At 47.2% G+C, this 19,906-nt stretch overlaps 1 protein-coding gene across 1 annotated transcript in view; it reads left to right on the top strand.

Moving 5' to 3' along the window:
- Positions 1-19,906, top strand: part of LOC144485729 (SCO-spondin-like) — a 449,590-nt gene that overhangs the window by 299,347 nt on the left and 130,337 nt on the right. Inside the window, exons 22-23 of the mRNA XM_078203820.1 lie at positions 10,163-10,330; positions 15,084-15,218. Coding sequence (XP_078059946.1) covers positions 10,163-10,330; positions 15,084-15,218 — 303 coding nt within the window. The remainder of the gene's footprint in view (positions 1-10,162; positions 10,331-15,083; positions 15,219-19,906) is intronic.

Below are 19,906 nucleotides of genomic sequence, written 5' to 3'. Positions count from 1 at the left end.
TGAGTGGCATGCCTTATGAGGATAGACTGAGGGAGCTCGGTCTTTTCTCCTTGGAGAGACGTAGGATGAGAGGAGACCTAATAGAGGTATACAAGATGTTGAGAGGCATAGATCAGGTGGACTCTCAGAGCTTTTTCCCAGGGTGGAAATGTCTGCTTCGAGAGGACACAGGTTTAAGGTGCTGGGGGGTAGGTACAGGGGAAATGTTAGAACATAAGAACATAAGAAATAGGAGCAGGAGTAGGCCATCTGGCCCTTCGAGCCTGCCCCGCCATTCAACAAGATCATGGCTGATCTGAAGCGAATCAGTTCCACTTACCCGCCTGCTCCCCATATCCCCTAATTCCCTTATCGATCAGAAAACTATCTACCCGTGATTTAAACATATTCAACGAGGAAGCCTCCACCACTTCAATGGGCAGAGAACTCCAGAGATTCACGACCCTCTGAGAGAAGAAGTTCCCCCTCAACTCTGTTCTGAACCGGCCCCCCCTTATTTTGAGGCTGTGCCCTCTAGTTCTGGTTTCCCTTCTAAGTGGAAAGAATCTCTCCACCTCTACCCTATCCAGCCCCTTCATTATCTTATATGTCTCTATAAGATCACCCCTCATCCTTCTAAACTCCAACGAGTACAGACCCAATCTGTTTAATCTCTCCTCATAAGCTACACCCCTCATCTCCGGTATCAACCTGGTGAACCTTCTCTGCACTCCCTCCAAGGCCAATATATCCTTTCGCAAATAAGGGGACCAAAACTGCACACAGTACTCCAATTGCGGCCTCACCAGTGCCTTGTACAGTTGCAGCAAGACCTCCCTGCTTTTATATTCTATCCCCCTCGCGATAAAGGCCAACATTCCATTCGCCTTCTTGATCACCTGCTGCACCTGCAGACTGAGTTTTTGCGATTCGTGCACAAGGACCCCCAGGTCCCTCTGCACAGTTGCACGATGTAATTTTTCTCCATTTAAATAATATTCCAATTTACTATTATTTCTTCCAAAGTGGATAACCTCACATTTGCTAACGTTATATTCCATCTGCCAGATCCTCGCCCACTCGCTCAGCCTATCCAAATCTCTCTGCAGACTTTCCGCGTCCTCCACGCAATTCGCTTTCCCACTCACCTTCGTGTCATCAGCAAACTTGAATACCCTAGATTCAGTCCCCTCCTCCAGATCATCTATGTAAATGGTAAACAATTGAGGCCCCAGCACCGATCCCTGCGGCACGCCACTGGTCACCAACTGCCAACCAGAAAAGCACCCATTTATCCCAACTCTCTGCTTCCTGTTAGATAGCCAATCCCCAATCCACGCCAACACCTTACCCCTAACTCCGTGTCCCCCAATCTTCTGCAGCAACCTTTTGTGAGGCACCTTATCAAACGCCTTCTGGAAATCTAAAAACACCACATCCACCGGTTCCCCTCTGTCAACCGCACTAGTGACATCTTCATAAAAGTCCAGTAGACTCGTCAAACACGACTTTCCCTTCATGAATCCATGCTGCGTCTGCTTGATCGAACCATTCTTATTCAGGTGCTCTGTTATTTCCTCTTTAATAATGGACTCTAGCATCTTCCCAACTACGGACGTTAAGCTAACCGGCCTGTAGTTACCCGCCTTTTGTCTACTTCCTTTTTTAAACAGCGGCGTAACAGTAGCTGTTTTCCAGTCAGCCGGCACTACCCCAGAGTCCAGCGAATTTTGATAAATTACTACTAACGCATCTGCTATTACCTCAGCCATTTCTTTCAGTACCCTGGGATGCATTCCATCCGGGCCCGGGGACTTGTCTACCTTCAGTCCTATTAGTCTACCAAGCACCACCTCCTTAGTAACAGTAATTGTATTAAGGACCTCCCCTCCCACCAACTCTCGATCTCTAATATTCGGCAAACTATTTGTGTCTTCCACCGTGAAGACCGACACAAAGAACTTATTTAAAGTCTCAGCCATTTCCTCGTTTTCCACTATTAAATCCCCCTTCTCATCTTCCAAGGGTCCAACATTCACTCGAGCCACTCTATTCCTTTTTATATACTTGTAAAAACTTTTACTATCATTTATTATATTTTGAGCTAGTTTAGTTTCATAATCTATCTTTCCTTTCTTAATCGCTTTCTTAGTCGTTCTTTGTTTTTCTTTAAAGCTTTCCCAATCCACTAATTCTCCACTATTTTTGGCCACTCTGTACGCATCTGATTTTATTTTAATACTCTCCTTTATTTCCTTCGTTATCCACGTCCGGTTATCCTTTTTCTTACAGTCCTTCCTTATCACCGGAATATATTTTTGCTGAGTACTTAAAAAAATCTCCTTAAAAATCCTCCACTGTTCCTCAGCTTTCCTACCTACCAGTCTGCTCACCCAGTCTACATTAGCCAATTCCACCCTCATCCTATCGTACCCCCCTCTGTTCAAGCAGAGGACGCTGGTTTGGGACCCTACTTTCTCACCCTCCATCTGTATCAGAAATTCCACCGTATTATGATCACTCATCCCAAGAGGATCCTTCACATAGAACATAGAACATAGAACAGTACAGCACAGAACAGGCCCTTCGGCCCACGATGTTGTGCCGACCTTCATCTGAAACCAAGATCAAGCTATCCCACTCCCTACCATCCTGGTGTGCTCCATGTGCCTATCCAATAACCGCTTAAATGTTCCTAAAGTGTCTGACTCCACTATCACTGCAGGCAGTCCATTCTACACCCCAACCACTCTCTGCGGGAAGAACCTACCTCTGATATCCTTCCTATATCTCCCACCATGAACCCTATAGTTATGCCCCCTTGTAATAGCTCCATCCTCCCGAGGAAATAGTCTTTGAACGTTCACTCGATCTATCCCCTTCATCATTTTATAAACCTCTATTAAGTCTCCCCTCAATCTCCTCCGCTCCAGAGAGAACAGCCCCAGCTCCCTCAACCTTTCCTCATAAGACCGACACTCCAAACCAGGCAGCATCCTGGTAAATCTCCTCTGCACTCCTTCCAGCGCTTCCACATCCTTCTTATAGTGAGGTGACCAGAACTGCACGCAATACTCCAAATGCGGTCTCACCAAGGTCCCGTACAGTTGCAGCATAACCCCACGGCTCTTAAACTCCAACCCCCTGTTAATAAAAGCTAACACACTATATGCCTTCTTCACAGCTCTATCCACTTGAGTGGCAACCTTTAGAGATCTGTGGATATGGACCCCAAGATCTCTCTGTTCCTCCACAGTCTTCAGAACCCTACCTTTGACCCTGTAATCCACATTTAAATTAGTCCTACCAAAATGAATCACCTCACATTTATCAGGGTTAAACTCCATTTGCCATTTTTCAGCCCAGCTTTGCATCCTATCTATGTCTCTTTGCAGCCTACAACACCCCTCCACCTCATCCACTACTCCACCAATCTTGGTGTCATCAGCAAATTTACTGATCCACCCTTCAGCCCCCTCCTCTAGAACATAGAACATAGAACATTACAGCGCAGAACAGGCCCTTCGGCCCACGATGTTGCACCGACCAGTTAAAAAAAAAAAAACTGTGACCCTCCAACCTAAACCAATTTCTTTTCGTCCATGAACCTATCTACGGATCTCTTAAACGCCCCCAAACTAGGCGCATTTACTACTGATGCTGGCAGGGCATTCCAATCCCTCACCACCCTCTGGGTAAAGAACCTACCCCTGACATCGGTTCTATAACTACCCCCCCTCAATTTAAAGCCATGCCCCCTCGTGCTGGATTTCTCCATCAGAGGAAAAAGGCTATCACTATCCACCCTATCTAAACCTCTAATCATCTTATATGTTTCAATAAGATCCCCTCTTAGCCGCCGCCTTTCCAGCGAAAACAATCCCAAATCCCTCAGCCTCTCCTCATAGGATCTCCCCTCCATACCAGGCAACATCCTGGTAAACCTCCTCTGCACCCTCTCCAAAGCCTCCACATCCTTCCTGTAATGTGGGGACCAGAACTGCACACAGTACTCCAAGTGCGGCCGCACCAGAGTTGTGTACAGTTGCAACATAACGCTACGACTCCTAAATTCAATCCCCCTACCAATAAACGCCAAGACACCATATGCCTTCTTAACAACCTTATCTACTTGATTCCCAACTTTCAGGGATCTATGCACACATACACCTAGATCCCTCTGCTCCTCCACACTATTCAAAGTCCTCCCGTTAGCCCTATACTCAACACATCTGTTATTCCTACCAAAGTGAATTACCTCACACTTCTCCGCATTAAACTCCATCCGCCACCTCTCGGCCCAACTTTGCAACCTGTCTAAGTCTTCCTGCAAACTACGACACCCTTCCTCACTGTCTACCACACCACCGACTTTGGTGTCATCAGCAAATTTGCTAATCCACCCAACTATACCCTCATCCAGATCATTAATAAATATTACAAACAGCAGTGGCCCCAAAACAGATCCCTGAGGTACACCACTTGTAACCGCACTCCATGATGAATATTTACTATCAACCACCACCCTCTGTTTCCTATCCGCTAGCCAATTCCTGATCCAATTTCCTAGATCACCCCCAATCCCATACATCTGCATTTTCTGCAGAAGCCTACCATGGTGAACCTTATCAAACGCCTTACTAAAATCCATATATACCACGTCCACTGCCTTGCCCCCATCCACCTCCTTGGTCACTTTCTCAAAAAACTCAATAAGGTTAGTAAGGCACGACCTACCTGCCACAAAACCATGCTGACTATCACCTATCAATTCATTACTCTCCAAATAACTATAAATCCTATCCCTTATAATTTTTTCCAACATCTTGCCGACAACAGAAGTGAGACTCACCGGTCTATAATTCCCGGGGAAGTCTCTGTTCCCCTTCTTAAACAATGGGACAACATTCGCTAACCTCCAATCTTCTGGTACTATACCAGAGGCCAACGACGACCTGAAGATCAGAGCCAGAGGCTCTGCAATCACTTCTCTTGCCTCCCAGAGAATCCTTGGATAAATCCCATCCGGACCAGGGGATTTATCTATTTTCAGACCCTCCAGAATATCCTGCACATCCTCCTTATCAACTGTAATACTGTCTATTCTACTCCCTTGCAACCCAGTGCCCTCCTCAGCTATATTCATGTCCCCTTGCGTGAACACCGAAGAGAAATATTGGTTCAATGCTTCACCAATCTCCTCCGGTTCCACACATAACTTCCCTCTGCCATCTATAACTGGCCCTAAACTTGCCCTAACCAACCTTCTGTTCTTGACATACCTATAGAACGCCTTAGGATTCTCTTTAACCCTATCCGCCAAAGTCTTCTCATGTCCCCTTTTAGCCCTTCTAAGCTCGCTCTTCAACTCCCTCTTAGCCAATCTAAAGCTTTCTAGTGCACTACCCGAGTGCTCACGTCTCATCCGAACATAAGCCTCCTTTTTCTTTTTAACCAACAAAGAAACTTTTTTGGTGCACCACGGTTCCCTAGCCCTACCAATTCCTCTAAGTCATTAATAAAAATCACAAAGAGCAGAGGACCAAGCACCGATCCCTGCGGCACTCCGCTAGCAACCTGCCTCCAGTCCGAAAATTTTCCATCCACCACCACCCTCTGTCTTCGATCAGATAGCCAGTTACCTATCCAATCGGCCAACTTTCCCTCTATCCCACACCTCCTTACTTTCATCATAAGCCGACCATGGGGGACCTTATCAAACGCCTTACTAAAATCCATGTATATGACATCAACCGCCCTACCTTCATCAACACACCTAGTTACCTCCTCAAAAAATTCTATCAAATTTGTGAGGCACGATTTGCCCTTCACAAATCCGTGCTGACTATCCCGGATTAATCCGCATCTTTCTAAATGGTCGTAAATCCCATCCCTAAGGACCTTTTCCATCAATTTACCAACCACCGAAGTCAGACTAACCGGTCTATAATTACCAGGGTCATTTCTATTCCCTTTCTTAAACAGAGGAACAACATTTGCCACTCTCCAGTCCTCTGGCACCATCCCCGTGGACAGTGAGGACCCAAAGATCAAAGCCAAAGGCTCTGCAATCTCATCCCTCGCCTCCCAAAGAATCCTAGGATACATTTCATCAGGCCCAGGGGACTTATCGACCTTCAGTTTATTCAAAACTGCCAATACATCCTCCCTCCGAACATCTATTTCCTCCAGCCTATTAGCCTGTAACACCTTCTCTTCCTGAAAAACATGGCCCCTCTCCTTGGTGAACACTGAAGAAAAGTATTCATTCATCACCTCGCCTATCTCTACTGATTCCATACACAAGTTCCCACCACTGTCCTTGACCGGCCCTAACCTCACCCTGGTCATTCTTTTATTCCTCACATAAGAGTAAAAAGCCTTGGGGTTTTCCTTGATCCGACCCGCCAAGGACTTCTCATGTCCCCTCCTAGCTCTCCTCAGCCCCTTTTTCAGCTCATTCCTTGCTAACTTGTAACCCTCAATCGAGCCATCTGAACCTTGTTTCCTTATCCCTCCATAAGCTTCCCTCTTCCTTTTCACAAGACATTCCACCTCTTTTGTGAACCACGGTTCCCTCACTCGGCCATTTCCTCCCTGCCTGACAGGGACATACCTATCAAGGACACCCAGTATTTGTTCACAAGAAGATCCTTAATCCTACCTGTCTCATTGCACAGAACCAGATCCAAGATAGCTCGCTCTCGCGTAGGTTCTGTAACATACTGTTCAATGAAACAATCCCGACAGCATTCCAAGAACTCTTCCTCCAGCCCTCCACGTCCAATTTGAGTCGACCAATCAATATGTAGGTTAAAATCCCCCATGATTATTGCCGTTCCACTTTTGCACGCATCCATTATTTGTTTGTTGATAGCCCTCCCCACCTCTAAGTTATTATTTGGGGGCCTATAGACCACGCCTACCAGTGTCTTTCTCCCCCTACTATTCCTTATCTCCACCCACAACGATTCCACGTTTTGCTCCTTAGAGCCTATGTCGTCTCTCACTACCGTCCTGATATTATCCTTTATTAACAAAGCTACCCCACCTCCTTTTTCTACCTGTCTATCCTTCCTAAATGCCTGATAACCCTGTATATTCAGTTCCCAGTCTCGGTCACCCTGCAACCACGTTTCTGTGATGGACACTAGATCATATTCATTTGTATGGATTTGTGCCATCAACTCATTTACTTTGTTTCGAATGCTTCGTGCTTTCAGGCAAAGTGTCTTTATGCCAGCCTTTATCTGGACCCGGTTTGTTGAAGCGCTACTAACATCTCCCAAGCCCTCTCCTCCTTTAGCTAGTTGTTTATTCACTATACTCCTGGCATTAGAGTAGACACCTCTCAATCCTATGGTCTGACCTCTCCCCTTCTCTGTTCCCAGTCCACCTGCCCTCTTGCACTGCCCATAACCCTTCTCTGTTTGCGAGCTACCTTCCTCACTCTCAGTCACGTCACTTTGATCCCCTCCCCCCAACCTATCTAGTTTAAACTCTCCCCAGTAGCCTTAGCCAACCTTCCTGCCAGGATATTGGTCCCACTGGGATTCAAGTGCCACCCATTTTTAGTATACAGGTCACACCTGCCCCTAAAGAGATCCCAATGGTCCAGGAACCTGAATCCCTGCCCCCTGCACCATTCCCTCAGCCACACATTCATCCTCCACCTCACTCCATTCCTTTCCTCACCTTCCCGTGGCACAGGCAGCAATCCCGAGATTACTACCTTTGCTTTCCTCCTTCTCAGCTGTCTCCCTAATTCCTTATACTCTTTTTTCATGTTCCCTTCCCCCTTCTTACCCACATCAGCGGTACCAATATGTACCGCTACCTCCGGCTCCTCTCCCTCCCACCTCAGGATTTCTGGGACTCGTCCAGCAACATCCTGGATCCCAGCCCCAGGGAGGCAGACCACCATGCGAGACTCCCGCCTGCCTCCACAAAATAGCCTGTCCGTCCCCCTGACTGTCGAGTCCCCGATTAATACCGCCTTCCTCCTCCTTTCCTTAGCCCTCTGAGTTACAGGGCCGGACTCCACCCCGGAGACATGGCCACTGCTGCTTCCCCCAGATGGGCTGTCCCCCCCAACAGTACTCAGACAGGAGTACTTGTTATGTCGGGGCACTTCCACCGGGGTGCTCTCAATCACCCGAGCTTTACCCTTCCTGGCTGTCACCCACTTGGCCTCCACCCGAGGCCCTGGTGTGACCACGTGATGATAGCTCTTGTCTATCACCTCCTCATTCTCCCTCACCTGCCTAAGATCATCAAGCTGCAGTTCCAGCTCCCTAACACGGGCCCTCAGGAACCGCAGCTCGACACACCCCTCACAGATGTGGATGTCCGGGAGGCCAGGTGCCTCCAGGACCTCCCACATACTGCACTGCGAGCACCACACTGGCTTCACACTCATATTTTACCCTTTCTTCCAAGGTACACAGAAAAAAGTAAATTATAATTTTTTTAAAAATAAGAAACTCACCCCTGCTCGCCCTTTCTGCCTAAGCCCGATGAGCCAAAGCCCCTCAGTTCTCACTCAGCTCCCTCTCACTCCGCTGCCCGCTCCCAACGCTGCCCGTTAGATAGTGGGGCCTGCCTTTTAAACCTCCCGTGCACTAAAAAAAACTCAAAAGACCCTTCCCAGTAAACCCCGCGGCCACTGCCGGTTTCGCGCCAAAATTTAAAAATAATTAAATAAATAAATAACACCTGCGAAAAAGTACTTTAAATTAAATCTTACCCCAAAAATCCTGTCACCAGTCACACCTCTGCCTTTCTCCAAAGCAACAAAGAGGGGAAGTTTTTAGGGGGAAGTTTTTCACACAGAGGGTGGTGGGCGAGTGGAATCGGCTGCCGTCAGTGGTGGTGGAGGCGAACTCAATCGGGTCTTTTAAGAGACTCCTGGATGAGTACATGGAGCTTAATAGGATGGAGGGTTATAGGTAGGTCTAGAAGGTAGGGACGTGTTCGGCACAACTTGAGGGCCTGTTTGTGGTGTAGTTTTTCTATGTTTCTATGTTTTCCATCTGTGCTGCCACTTTGAAGGTTACATGGATCTGCACTACCAGATCTTTCTGTGTGTCTATGCTCCTGATGGTTCTGTCATTTATTTTATAGCTCCCAACTAAATTGGATTACAGGCCGGTGAGCCTCACATCTGTGGTGGATAAGTTGTTGGAAGGTATTCTGAGAGACAGGATCTACAGGCATTTAGAGATGCAAGGACTGATTAGGGACAATCAGCATGGCTTTGTGAGTGGAAAATCATGTCTCACAAATTTAATTGAGTTTTTTGAAGGGGTAACCAAGAAGGTAGATGAGGGCAGTGCAGTTGATGTTGTCTACACGGACTTTAGCAAGGCCTTTGACAAGGTACCGCATGGTAGGTCATTGCATAAGGTTAAATCTCACGGGATCCAGGGTGAGGTATCTAAATGGATACAAAATTGGCTTGATGACAGAGGCCAGAGGGCGATTGTAGAGAGTTGTTTTTCAAACTGGAGGCCTGTGACCAGCGGTGCGCCTCAGGGATCAGTGCTGGGTCCACTGTTATTTGTTATTTATATTAATGATTTGGATGAGAATATAGGAGGCATGGTTGGTAAGTTTGCAGATGACACCAAGATTGGTGGCATAATCTTGCGGTTATTGGATAGGCACATGGAGCACACCAGGATGATAGGGAGTGGGATAGCTTGATCTTGGTTTCAGATAAAGCTCGGCACAACATCGTGGGCCGAAGGGCCTGTTCTGTGCTGTACTGTTCTATGTTCTATAATGGACAGTGAAGAAGGTTATCTTGGATTGCAATGGGATCTTGATCAATTGGGTCAGTGGGCTGATGAATGGCAGATGGAGTTTAATTTAGGCAAATGCGAGGTGATGCATTTTGGTAGATTGAACCAGGGCAGGACTTGTTCAGTTAATGCTAGGGCATTGGGGAGAGTTACAGAACAAAGAGATCTAGGGGTACATGTTCATAGCTCCTTGAAAGTGCAGTCACAGGTGGACAGAGTAGTCCACTTTACATGGGGGATGCCCTTGTAAAGTAAAGTAACGTTTATTTATCAGTGTCACAAGTAAGGCTTACATTAACACTGCAATGAAGTTACTGTGAAATTTCCCTTGTTGCCAATTAACTGACAATGGTCAGTAACTTCTTCTCTTGGTTTCCTAGTGAATGGTGGATGGTCCAATTGGAGTCCTTGGTCAACATGTGACCGTTCCTGTGGAGGAGGGAAGTCCCTCCGCATGCGGTCGTGTACTGACCCACCCCCTAAGAACGGAGGGAGGCGCTGCTCCGGTGAACGGTTTGAAGTGGAGATATGTAACGTTCAACCTTGCGGTGAGAATGATGGGATACAAATGGACCTAGGCTTCAATTCCCACCAGCATTCGGGGTTCAATTCCCACCAGCATTCGGGGTTCAATTCCCACTGGGATTCGGGGTTCAATTCCCACTGGGATTCGGGGTTCAATTCCCACCGGGATTCAGGGTTCAATTCCTACTGGGATTCGGGGCTCAATTCCCACTGGGATTCGGGGTTCAATTCCCACTGGGATTTGGGGTTCAATTCTCACCGGGATTCAGGGTTCAATTCCTACTGGGAATCGGGACTCAATTCCCACCGGGATTCGGGGTTCAATTCCTACTGGGATTCGGGGCTCAATTCACACCGGGATTTGGGGTTCAATTCCCACCGGGATTTGGGTTCAATTCCCACCAGGATTCGGAGCTCAATTCCCACTGGGATTCGGGGCTCAATTCCCACCAGGATTCGGGGTTCATTTCCCACTGGGATTCAGGGTTCAAATCCTACTGAGATTCGGGGCTCAATTCATACCGGGATTCGGGGTTCAATTCCTACCGGGATTCGGGGTTCAATTCCCATCGGGATTCGAGGTTCAATTCCCATCGGAATTCGGGGTTCAATTCCCATCGGGATTCGGGGTTCAATTCCCATCGGGATTCGGGGTTCAATTCCCACCGGGATTCGGGGCTCAATTCCCATCGGGATTCGAGGCTCAATTTCCACCGGGATTCGGGGCTCAATTCCCACCTGGATTCGGGGTTCAACTCCCATCGGGATTTGGGGTTCAATTCCCATCGGGATTTGGGGTTCAATTCCCACCAGGATTCGGGGTTCAATTCCCACCGGGATTCAGGGTTAAATTCTCACTGGGGTTGGGGTTTAATTCTCAGGGTTTGGGGTTTATTTCTCACTTGGGTTTGGGGCTTAATTCACAACAGGGTTTGGGGTTTAATTCTCAGTGAGATTTGGGGTTTAATTCTCACTGGGGTTTGGGGTTTAATTCTCAGTGAGGTTTGGGGTTTAATTCTCACTGGGGTTTGGGGTTTTATCCTCAGTGGGGTTTGGGGTTTAATTCTCACTGGGGTTTGGGGTTTAATTCTCAGCGGGATTTGCGGTTTAATTCTCAGCGAGATTTGGGGTTTAATTCTCACTGGGGTTTGGGGTTTAATTCTCAACAGGGTTTGGGGTTTAATTCTCAGTGGCGTTTGGGGTTTAATTCTCACTGGGGTTTGGGGTTTAATTCTCACTGGGGTTTGCGGTTTAATTCTCAGCGGGGTTTGGGGTTTAATTCTCAACAGGGTTTGGGGTTTAATTCTCACTGGGGTTTGCGGTTTAATTCTCAGCGGGGTTTGGGGTTTAATTCTCAACAGGGTTTGCGGTTTAATTCACAGCAGGGTTTGGGGTTTAATTCTCACTGGGGTTTGGGGTTTAATTCTGAGCGTGGTTTGGGGTTGAATTCTCAGCAGGGTTTGGGGTTTAATTCTCACTGGGGTTTGGGGTTTAATTCTCAGCAGGGTTTGGGGTTTAATTCTCACTGGGGTTTGAGGTTTAATTCTCAGGGTTTGGGGTTTAATTCTCAGCAGGGTTTGGGGTTTAATTCTCACTGGGGTTTGGGGTTTAATTCTCAGCAGGGTTTGGGGTTTAATTCTCACTGGGGTTTGGGGTTTAATTCTCACTGGGGTTTGGGGTTTAATTCTCAGCAGGGTTTGGGGTTTAATTCTCACTGGGGTTTGGGGTTTAATTCTCACTGGGGTTTGGGGTTTAATTCTCAGGGTTTGGGGTTTAATTCTCAGCAGGGTTTGGGGTTTAATTCTCAACAGGGTTTGGGGTTTAATTCTCACTGGGGTTTGGGGTTTAATTCTCACTGGGGTTTGGGGTTTAATTCTCACTGGGGTTTGGGGTTTAATTCTCACTGGGGTTTGGGGTTTAATTCTGACTGGGGTTTGGGGTTTAATTCTGAGCGTGGTTTGGCGTTTAATTCTCACTGGGGTTTGGGGATTAATTCTCACTGGGGTTTGGGGTTTAATTCTCACTGGGGTTTGGGGTTTACTTCTCACTGGGGTTTGGGGTTTAATTCTCACTGGGGTTTGGGGTTTAATTCTCACTGGGGTTTGGGGTTTAATTCTCAGCAGGGTTTGGGGTTTATTTCTCAGCCGGGTTTGGGGTTTAATTCTCACTGGGGTTTGGGGCTTAATTCTCACTGGGGTTTGGGGTTTAATTCTCAACAGGGTTTGGGGTTTAATTCTCAACAGGGTTTGGGGTTTAATTCTCAACAGGGTTTGGGGTTTAATTCTCACTATGGTTTGGGGTCTAATTCTCAGCAGGGTTTGAGGTTTAATTCTCACTGGGGTTTGGGGTTTAATTTTCACTGGGGTTTGGGGTTTAATTCTCAGCAGGGTTTGGGGTTTAATTCTCAACAGGGTTTGGGGTTTAATTCTCAGCAGGGTTTGGGGTTTAATTCTTACTGGGGTTTGGTGTTTACTTCTCACTGGGGTTTGGGGTTTAATTCTCACTGGGGTTTGGGGTTTAATTCTCTCTGGGGTTTGGGGTTTAATTCTCACTGGGGTTTGGGGTTTAATTCTCACTGGGGTTTGGGGTTTAATTCTCAGCGGGGTTTGGGGTTTAATTCTCAGCGGGGTTTGGGGTTTAATTCTCAACAGGGTTTGGGGTTTTATTCTCACTGGGGTTTGGGGTTTAATTCTCAACAGGGTTTGGGGTTAATTCTCACTGGGGTTTGGGGTTTAATTCTCAGCGAGGTTTGCGGTTTAATTCTCAGCAGGGTTTGGGGTTAATTCTCACTGGGGTTTGGGGTTCAATTCTCAGCAGGGTTTGGGGTTTAATTCTCAGCGGGGTTTGGGGTTAATTCTCACTGGGGTTTGGGGTTTAATTCTCAGTGAGATTTGGGGTTTAATTCTCAGGGTTTGAGGTTTAATTCTCAGCGGGATTTGGGTTTTAATTCTCATGGTTTGGGGTTTAATTCTCAGGGTTTGGCGTTTAATTTTATGCGGGATTTGGGGTTTAGTTCTCAGGGTTTGGGGTTTAATTTTATGCGGGATTTGGGGTTTAATTCTCAGGGTTTGGGGTTTAATTTTATGCGGGATTTGGGGCTTTGTTCTCAGCGGGGTTCAGTGTTTAATTCTCACTGCGATTTGGGGTTTAATTCTCACTGGTGTTTGGGGTTTAATTCTCAGCGAGATTTGGGGTTTAATTCTCAGCGGGTTTTAATTCTCAGTGGGGTTCAGGGTTTAGTTGTCAGTGGGGTTTGGGGTTTAATTCTCAGCGAGATTTGGGGTTTAATTCTCATTGGGGTTTGGGGTTTAATTCTCAGCGAGATTTGGAGTTTAATTCTCAGCGGGGTCTGGGGTTAAATTCTCAGCGAGATTTGGGGTTTAATTCTCACCGGGGTTCAGGGTTTAATTCTCAGCGGGGTCTGGGGTTTAATTCTCACTCGGGTCTGGGGTTTAATTCTCAGCGGGGTTCAGGGTTTAATTCTGAGTGGAATTTGGGGTTTAATTCTCAGCAGGGTTTGGGGTTTTGTTCTCACTGGGGTTTGGAGTTTAATTCTCAGCGGGAGTTGGGTTTAATTCTCAACAGGGTTTGGGGTTTAATTCTGAACGGGGTTTGAAGTTTAATTCTCAGCAGGATTTGGGGGTTTAATTCTCAGTGGGGTTACTTATTGGTTGCGTGGACCAGGGGTGATGGGGATTTAGAAATTGGATTTGGGCAGTTTAAGTTAATGGAGGCGGGATAGGTGAAGACTGAAGTGAGAGGTGAATGACAGTGGGGTCTGGGGGTGGGGGGCAGGGTTTGAGGGCAGGGGTGGAGTTTGGGGGCACGGTGTGGGGTTTGGGACAGGAGGTGGGGTTTAGGGCAGAAGGTCCAACACTGATCCCTGAGGCACACTATTAGTCACTGATCACCAACCAGAAAAACACCCATTTAAAGTTAAAGTTAAAAAGTTTATTTATTAGTCACAAGTAAGGTTTACATTAACACTGAGGTTACTGTGAAATTCCCCTCGTTGCCACGCTCCGGCGCCTGTTCGGGTCAATGCACCCTAACCAGCACCTCTTTCAGAATGTGGGAGGAGACCAGAACGCCAACCTTCACCTCACTCTTTGCTTTCTGTTCGTTAACCAATCCTCTATCCATGCTAATACATTACCCGTAACACTGTGCACCTTTATCTTATGTAGCTGTCTTTGGTGCGGCACCTTGTCAAATACCTTCTGGAAATCCAGATACACCACATCCACAGGTTCCCCATTGTCCACTGCACATGTAATGTTCTCAAAGAATTCCACCAAATTAGTCAAACATGACCTTCCCTTCATGAACCCATGCTGCGTCTTACCAATGGGACAATTTATATCCAGATGTCTTGCTATTTCTTCCTTGATGATAGATTCAAGCATTTTCCCTACTACAGAAGTTAAGCTCACCGGCCTATAGTTGCTCAGAGGATTTGGGTGGGGGGTGGGGTTTGTTTAAAGGGGAAGGTTTATTATTGGGAAGTAGTTTGGGGGGGTGGGTGGGGGTTCATTTGGTGGGAGTGGGTTTGGGGGGGTTTGGAAGGGGGGTTTGGTTTGGTTGATGCTTGGTTTGGGGGAGGGTTTGGAAGGGGGAATTTGGTTTGGGTGGTGTTCAGGTGGGGGGAGGTTGGGGGGGTTTTGTTTTCGGGGGGTTTTGTTGGGGGGGGTTTGGAAAGGGGGTTTGAGGAGTGTGTGAGATGGGTGGTGCCGTGCACTGTAATATCTGATGCTTTCACCTTGTGTCTTCTCTCAGGCACTGATGGCTGCCCAGTTGGCTTGGTCCATATGGATTGTGCCAATAAATGTCCTCGGGCCTGTCTAGATTTCCAGAGTGGGATAGTTTGTTCTAATGCCGGAATGTGTGAAGCTGGCTGTCGGTGCCCTCGTGGTGAGTATTTAGAATCGTTCTGTCACAGCCTATGGGGTAAAGGGCAAGGTAGCCAAACACAGAATTGCATTGATGGAGGTGGAATCATGGGAAAACAGATGTCTGTGACCTCAGGGTGGTCCAAAAACCTTCACTGCCAATACATTGCAGGGCCCACCAGCCCTGTGACAACACATGATACTTTGCGTGATCCGTATCCCTTGATTCGCTGCCTATTCATGTATCTGTCAAGATGCCTCTTAAACATTGCTATTGTATCTGCTTCTGCCACCTCCTCTGGCAGCGCAATCCAGACACTTACCACCCTCAGTGTAAACAACATGCCTCTCACATCTCCTTTAAACTTTCCCCCTTTTACAAATACAGCACAGGAACAGGCCCTTCAGCCCTCCAAGCCCGTGCCGCTCCCTGGTCCAAACTAGACCATTCTTTTGTATCCCTCCATTCCCACTCCATTCATATGGCTATCTAGATAAGTCTTAAACGTTCCCAGTGTGTCCGCCCCCACGACCTTGCCTGGCAGCTCATTCCAGGCCCCCACCACCCTCTGTGTAAAATATGTCCTTCTGATATCTGTGTTAAACCAGCCCCCTTCACCTTGAACCTATGACCCCTCGTGAACGTCACCACCGACCTGGGGAAACACTTCCCACCGTTCACCCTATCTATGCCTTTCATAATTTTATACACCTCTATTAAGTCTCCCCTCATCCCCCGTCTTTCCAGGGAGAACAACCCCAGTTTACCCAATCTCTCCTCATAACTAAGCCCCTCCATACCAGGCAACATCCTGGTAAACCTCCTCTGCACTCTCTCCAAAGCCTCCACGTCCTTCTGGTAGTGTGGCGACGAGAACTGGGCGCAATATTCCAAATGCGGCCGAACCAAAGTTCGATACAACTGCAACATCAGACCCCAACTTTTATACTCTATGCCCCGTCCTATAAAGGCAAGCATGCCATATGCCTTCTTCACCACCTTCTCCACCTGTGACGTCACTTTCAAGGATCTGTGGACTTGCACACCCAGGTCCCTCTGCGTATCTACACCCTTTCTGGTTCTGCCATTTATCATATAGCTCCTCCCTACATTATTTCTACCAAAATGCATCACTTCGCATTTATCAGGATTGAACTCCATCTACCATTTCTTTGTCCAAATTTCCAGCCTATCTATATCCTTCTGTAGCCTCTGACAATGCTCCTCACTATCTGCAAGTCCTGCCAATTTTGTGTCGTCCGCAAACTTACTGATCACCCCAGTTACACCTTCTTCCAGATCGTTTATATAAATCACAAACAGCAGAGGTACCAATACAGAGCCCTGCGGAACACCACTAGTCACAGGCCTCCAGCCGGAAAAAGACCCTTCCACTACCACCCTCTGTCTTCTGTGACCAAGCCAGTTCTCCACCCATCTAGCCACCTCCCCCTTTATCCCATGAGATCCAACCTTTTTCACCAGCCTACCATGAGGGACTTTGTCAAACGCTTTACTAAAGTCCAGATAGATGACATCCACGGCCCTTCCCTCGTCAACCATTCTAGTCACTTCTTCAAAAAACTTCACCAGGTTAGTGAGGCATGACCTCCCTCTCACAAAACCATGCTGACTGTCGTTAATGAGTTTATTCCTTTCTAAATGCACATACATCCTATCTCTAAGAATCTTCTCCAACAACTTTCCCATCACGGACGTCATGCTCACTGACCTATAATTTCCCGGGTTATCCTTCCTACCCTTCTTAAATAACGGGATCACATTAGCTATCCTCCAATCCTCTGGGACCTCACCTGCGTCCAGTGATGAGACAAAGATTTGCGTCAGAGGCCCAGCGATTTCATCTCTCGTCTCCCTGAGCAGCCTCGGATAGATTCCATCAGGCCCTGGGGATTTGTCAGTCTTTATATTCTCTAACAAACCTCACACTTCCTCCCTTGTAATGGAGATTTTCTCCAACGGTTCAACACTCCCCTCCGAGACACTCCCAGTCAACACACCCCTCTCCTTTGTGAATACCGACGCAAAGTATTCATTTCGGATCTCCCCTACTTCTTTGGGCTCCAAGCAGAATTCCCCACTTTTGTCCCTGAGAGGTCCGATTTTTTCCCTGACAAACCTTTTGTTCCTAACGTATGAATAAAATGTCTTGGGATTCTCCTTAATCCTGTCTGCCAAGGACATTTCGTGACCCCTTTTTGCCCTTCAAATTCCTTGTTTGAGTTCTTTCCTACTTTCTTTGTATTCCTCCAGAGTTCCCTCCGTTTTTAGCTGCCTGGACCTAACATACGCCTCTCTTTTCTTTTTGACCAGTCCCTCAATTTCCCTGGTAATCCACGGTTCTCTAATCCTACCCTTCCTATCCTTTTTTACAGGCACATGCCTATCCTGCAGCCCTAACAACTGTTCCTTAAAAGACTCCCACGTGCCAGATGTGGATTTACCCTCAAACAGCCTCTCCCAATCAAGAGCTGCCAATTTCTGCCTAATCCCACTAAAGTTAGCCTTCCCCCAATCCAACACCTTACCCTTGGGACACCACTCATCCTTTTCCATCACTATCCTAAAGCTAACAGAATTGTGGTCACTATTTGCCACATGTTCCCCTACCGAAACTTTGAAGACCTGACCGGGCTCATTCCCCAGTACTAGGTCCAGTACTATGCCTCTTGTAATTGAGTCTTCCACCCTGGGAAAAAGCTTCTGACTATCCACTTTGTCCATGCCTCTCACAATCTTGTCGACTTCTATCAGGTCTCCCCTCAACCTCCGTCGCTCCAGTGAGAACAAACCAAGTTTCTCCAACCTCTCCTCATAGCTAATGCCCTCCATACCAGGCAACATCCTGGTATATCTGTTCTGTACCCTCTCCAAAGCCTCCACATCCTTCTGGTAGTGTGGCGACCAGAATTGAACACTATATTCCAAGTGCGGCTTAACTAAGGTTGTATAAAGCTGCAACATGACTTGCCAATTTTTAAACTCAATACCCCGGCCGATGAAGGCAAACATGCCCAAATGGCTTTTTGACTACCTTCTCCACCTGTGTTGTCACTTTGAGGGAACTGTGGGCCTGCACGCCCAGATCCCTCTGTAGGTTAATGTTCATGTTAATGTTAATGGCAATGTTAATGTTGTTTTGTTTCTTAAAGACTTGATTAGTTGTAAGTATTCGCATTCCAACCATTATTCATGTAATTTGAGTTTGTGTCTTTATATGCTCTGTTTGTGAACAGAATTCCCACTCACCTGAACATAAGAACATAAGAAATAGGAGCAGGAGTAGGCCATCTAGCCCCTCGAGCCTGCCCCGCCATTCAATAAGATCATGGCTGATCTGACGTGGATCAGTACCACTTACCCGCCTGATCCCCATAACCCTTAATTCCCTTACCGATCAGGAATCCATCCATCCGCGCTTTAAACATATTCAGCGAGGTAGCCTCCACCACCTCAGTGGGCAGAGAATTCCAGAGATTCACCACCCTCTGGGAGAAGAAGTTCCTCCTCAACTCTGTCTTAAACCGACCCCCCTTTATTTTGAGGCTGTGTCCTCTAGTTTTAACTTCCTTACTAAGTGGAAAGAATCTCTCCGCCTCCACCCTATCCAGCCCCCGCATTATCTTATAAGTCTCCATAAGATCCCCCCTCATCCTTCTAAACTCTAACGAGTACAAACCCAATCTCCTCAGCCTCTCCTCATAATCCAAACCCCTCATCTCCGGTATCAACCTGGTGAACCTTCTCTGCACTCCCTCCAATGCCAATATATCCTTCCTCATATAAGGGGACCAATACTGCACACAGTATTCCAGCTGTGGCCTCACCAATGCCCTGTACAGGTGCATCAAGACATCCCTGCTTTTATATTCTATCCCCCTCGCAATATAGGCCAACATCCCATTTGCCTTCTTGATCACCTGTTGTACCTGCAGACTGGGCTTTTGCGTCTCATGCACAAGGACCCCCAGGTCCCTTTGCACGGTAGCATGTTTTAATTTGTTTCCATTGAGATAGTAATCCCATTTGTTATTATTTCCTCCAAAGTGTATAACCTCGCATTTCTCAACGTTATACTCCATTTGCCATATTCTCGCCCACTCACTCAGCCTGTCCAAATCTCTCTGCAGATCTTCTCCGTCCTCCACACGATTCACTTTTCCACTTATCTTTGTGTCGTCTGCAAACTTCGTTACCCTACACTCCGTCCCCTCCTCCAGATCATCTATATAAATGGTAAACAGTTGCGGCCCGAGTACCGATCCCTGCGGCACGCCACTAGTTACCTTCCTCCAACCGGAAAAACACCCATTTATTCCGACTCTTTGCTTCCTGTCGGATAGCCAGTCCCCAATCCACTTTAACACACTACCCCCAACTCCGTGTGCCCTAATCTTCTTCAGCAGCCTTTTATGGGGCACCTTATCAAACGCCTTTTGGAAATCCAAAAACACCGCATCCACCGGTTCTCCTCCATCAACCGCCCTAGTCACATCTTCATAAAAATCCAACATGTTCGTCAAGCACGACTTTCCCCTCATGAATCCATGCTGCGTCTGATTGATCGAACCATTTCTATCCAGATGCCCTGCTATCTCCTCTTTAATAATGGATTCCAGCATTTTCCCTACTACAGACGTTAAGCTGACCGGCCTATAGTTACCCGCCTTTTGTCTCCTTCCTTTTTT

The sequence above is a fragment of the Mustelus asterias genome, unplaced genomic scaffold (genome assembly GCF_964213995.1).
Source record: "Mustelus asterias unplaced genomic scaffold, sMusAst1.hap1.1 HAP1_SCAFFOLD_212, whole genome shotgun sequence".
Taxonomy (NCBI): Eukaryota; Metazoa; Chordata; class Chondrichthyes; order Carcharhiniformes; family Triakidae; genus Mustelus; species Mustelus asterias.
Note: the sequence above shows the minus strand (reverse complement) of the source record. Positions and strands in the feature narration are given on the sequence as shown.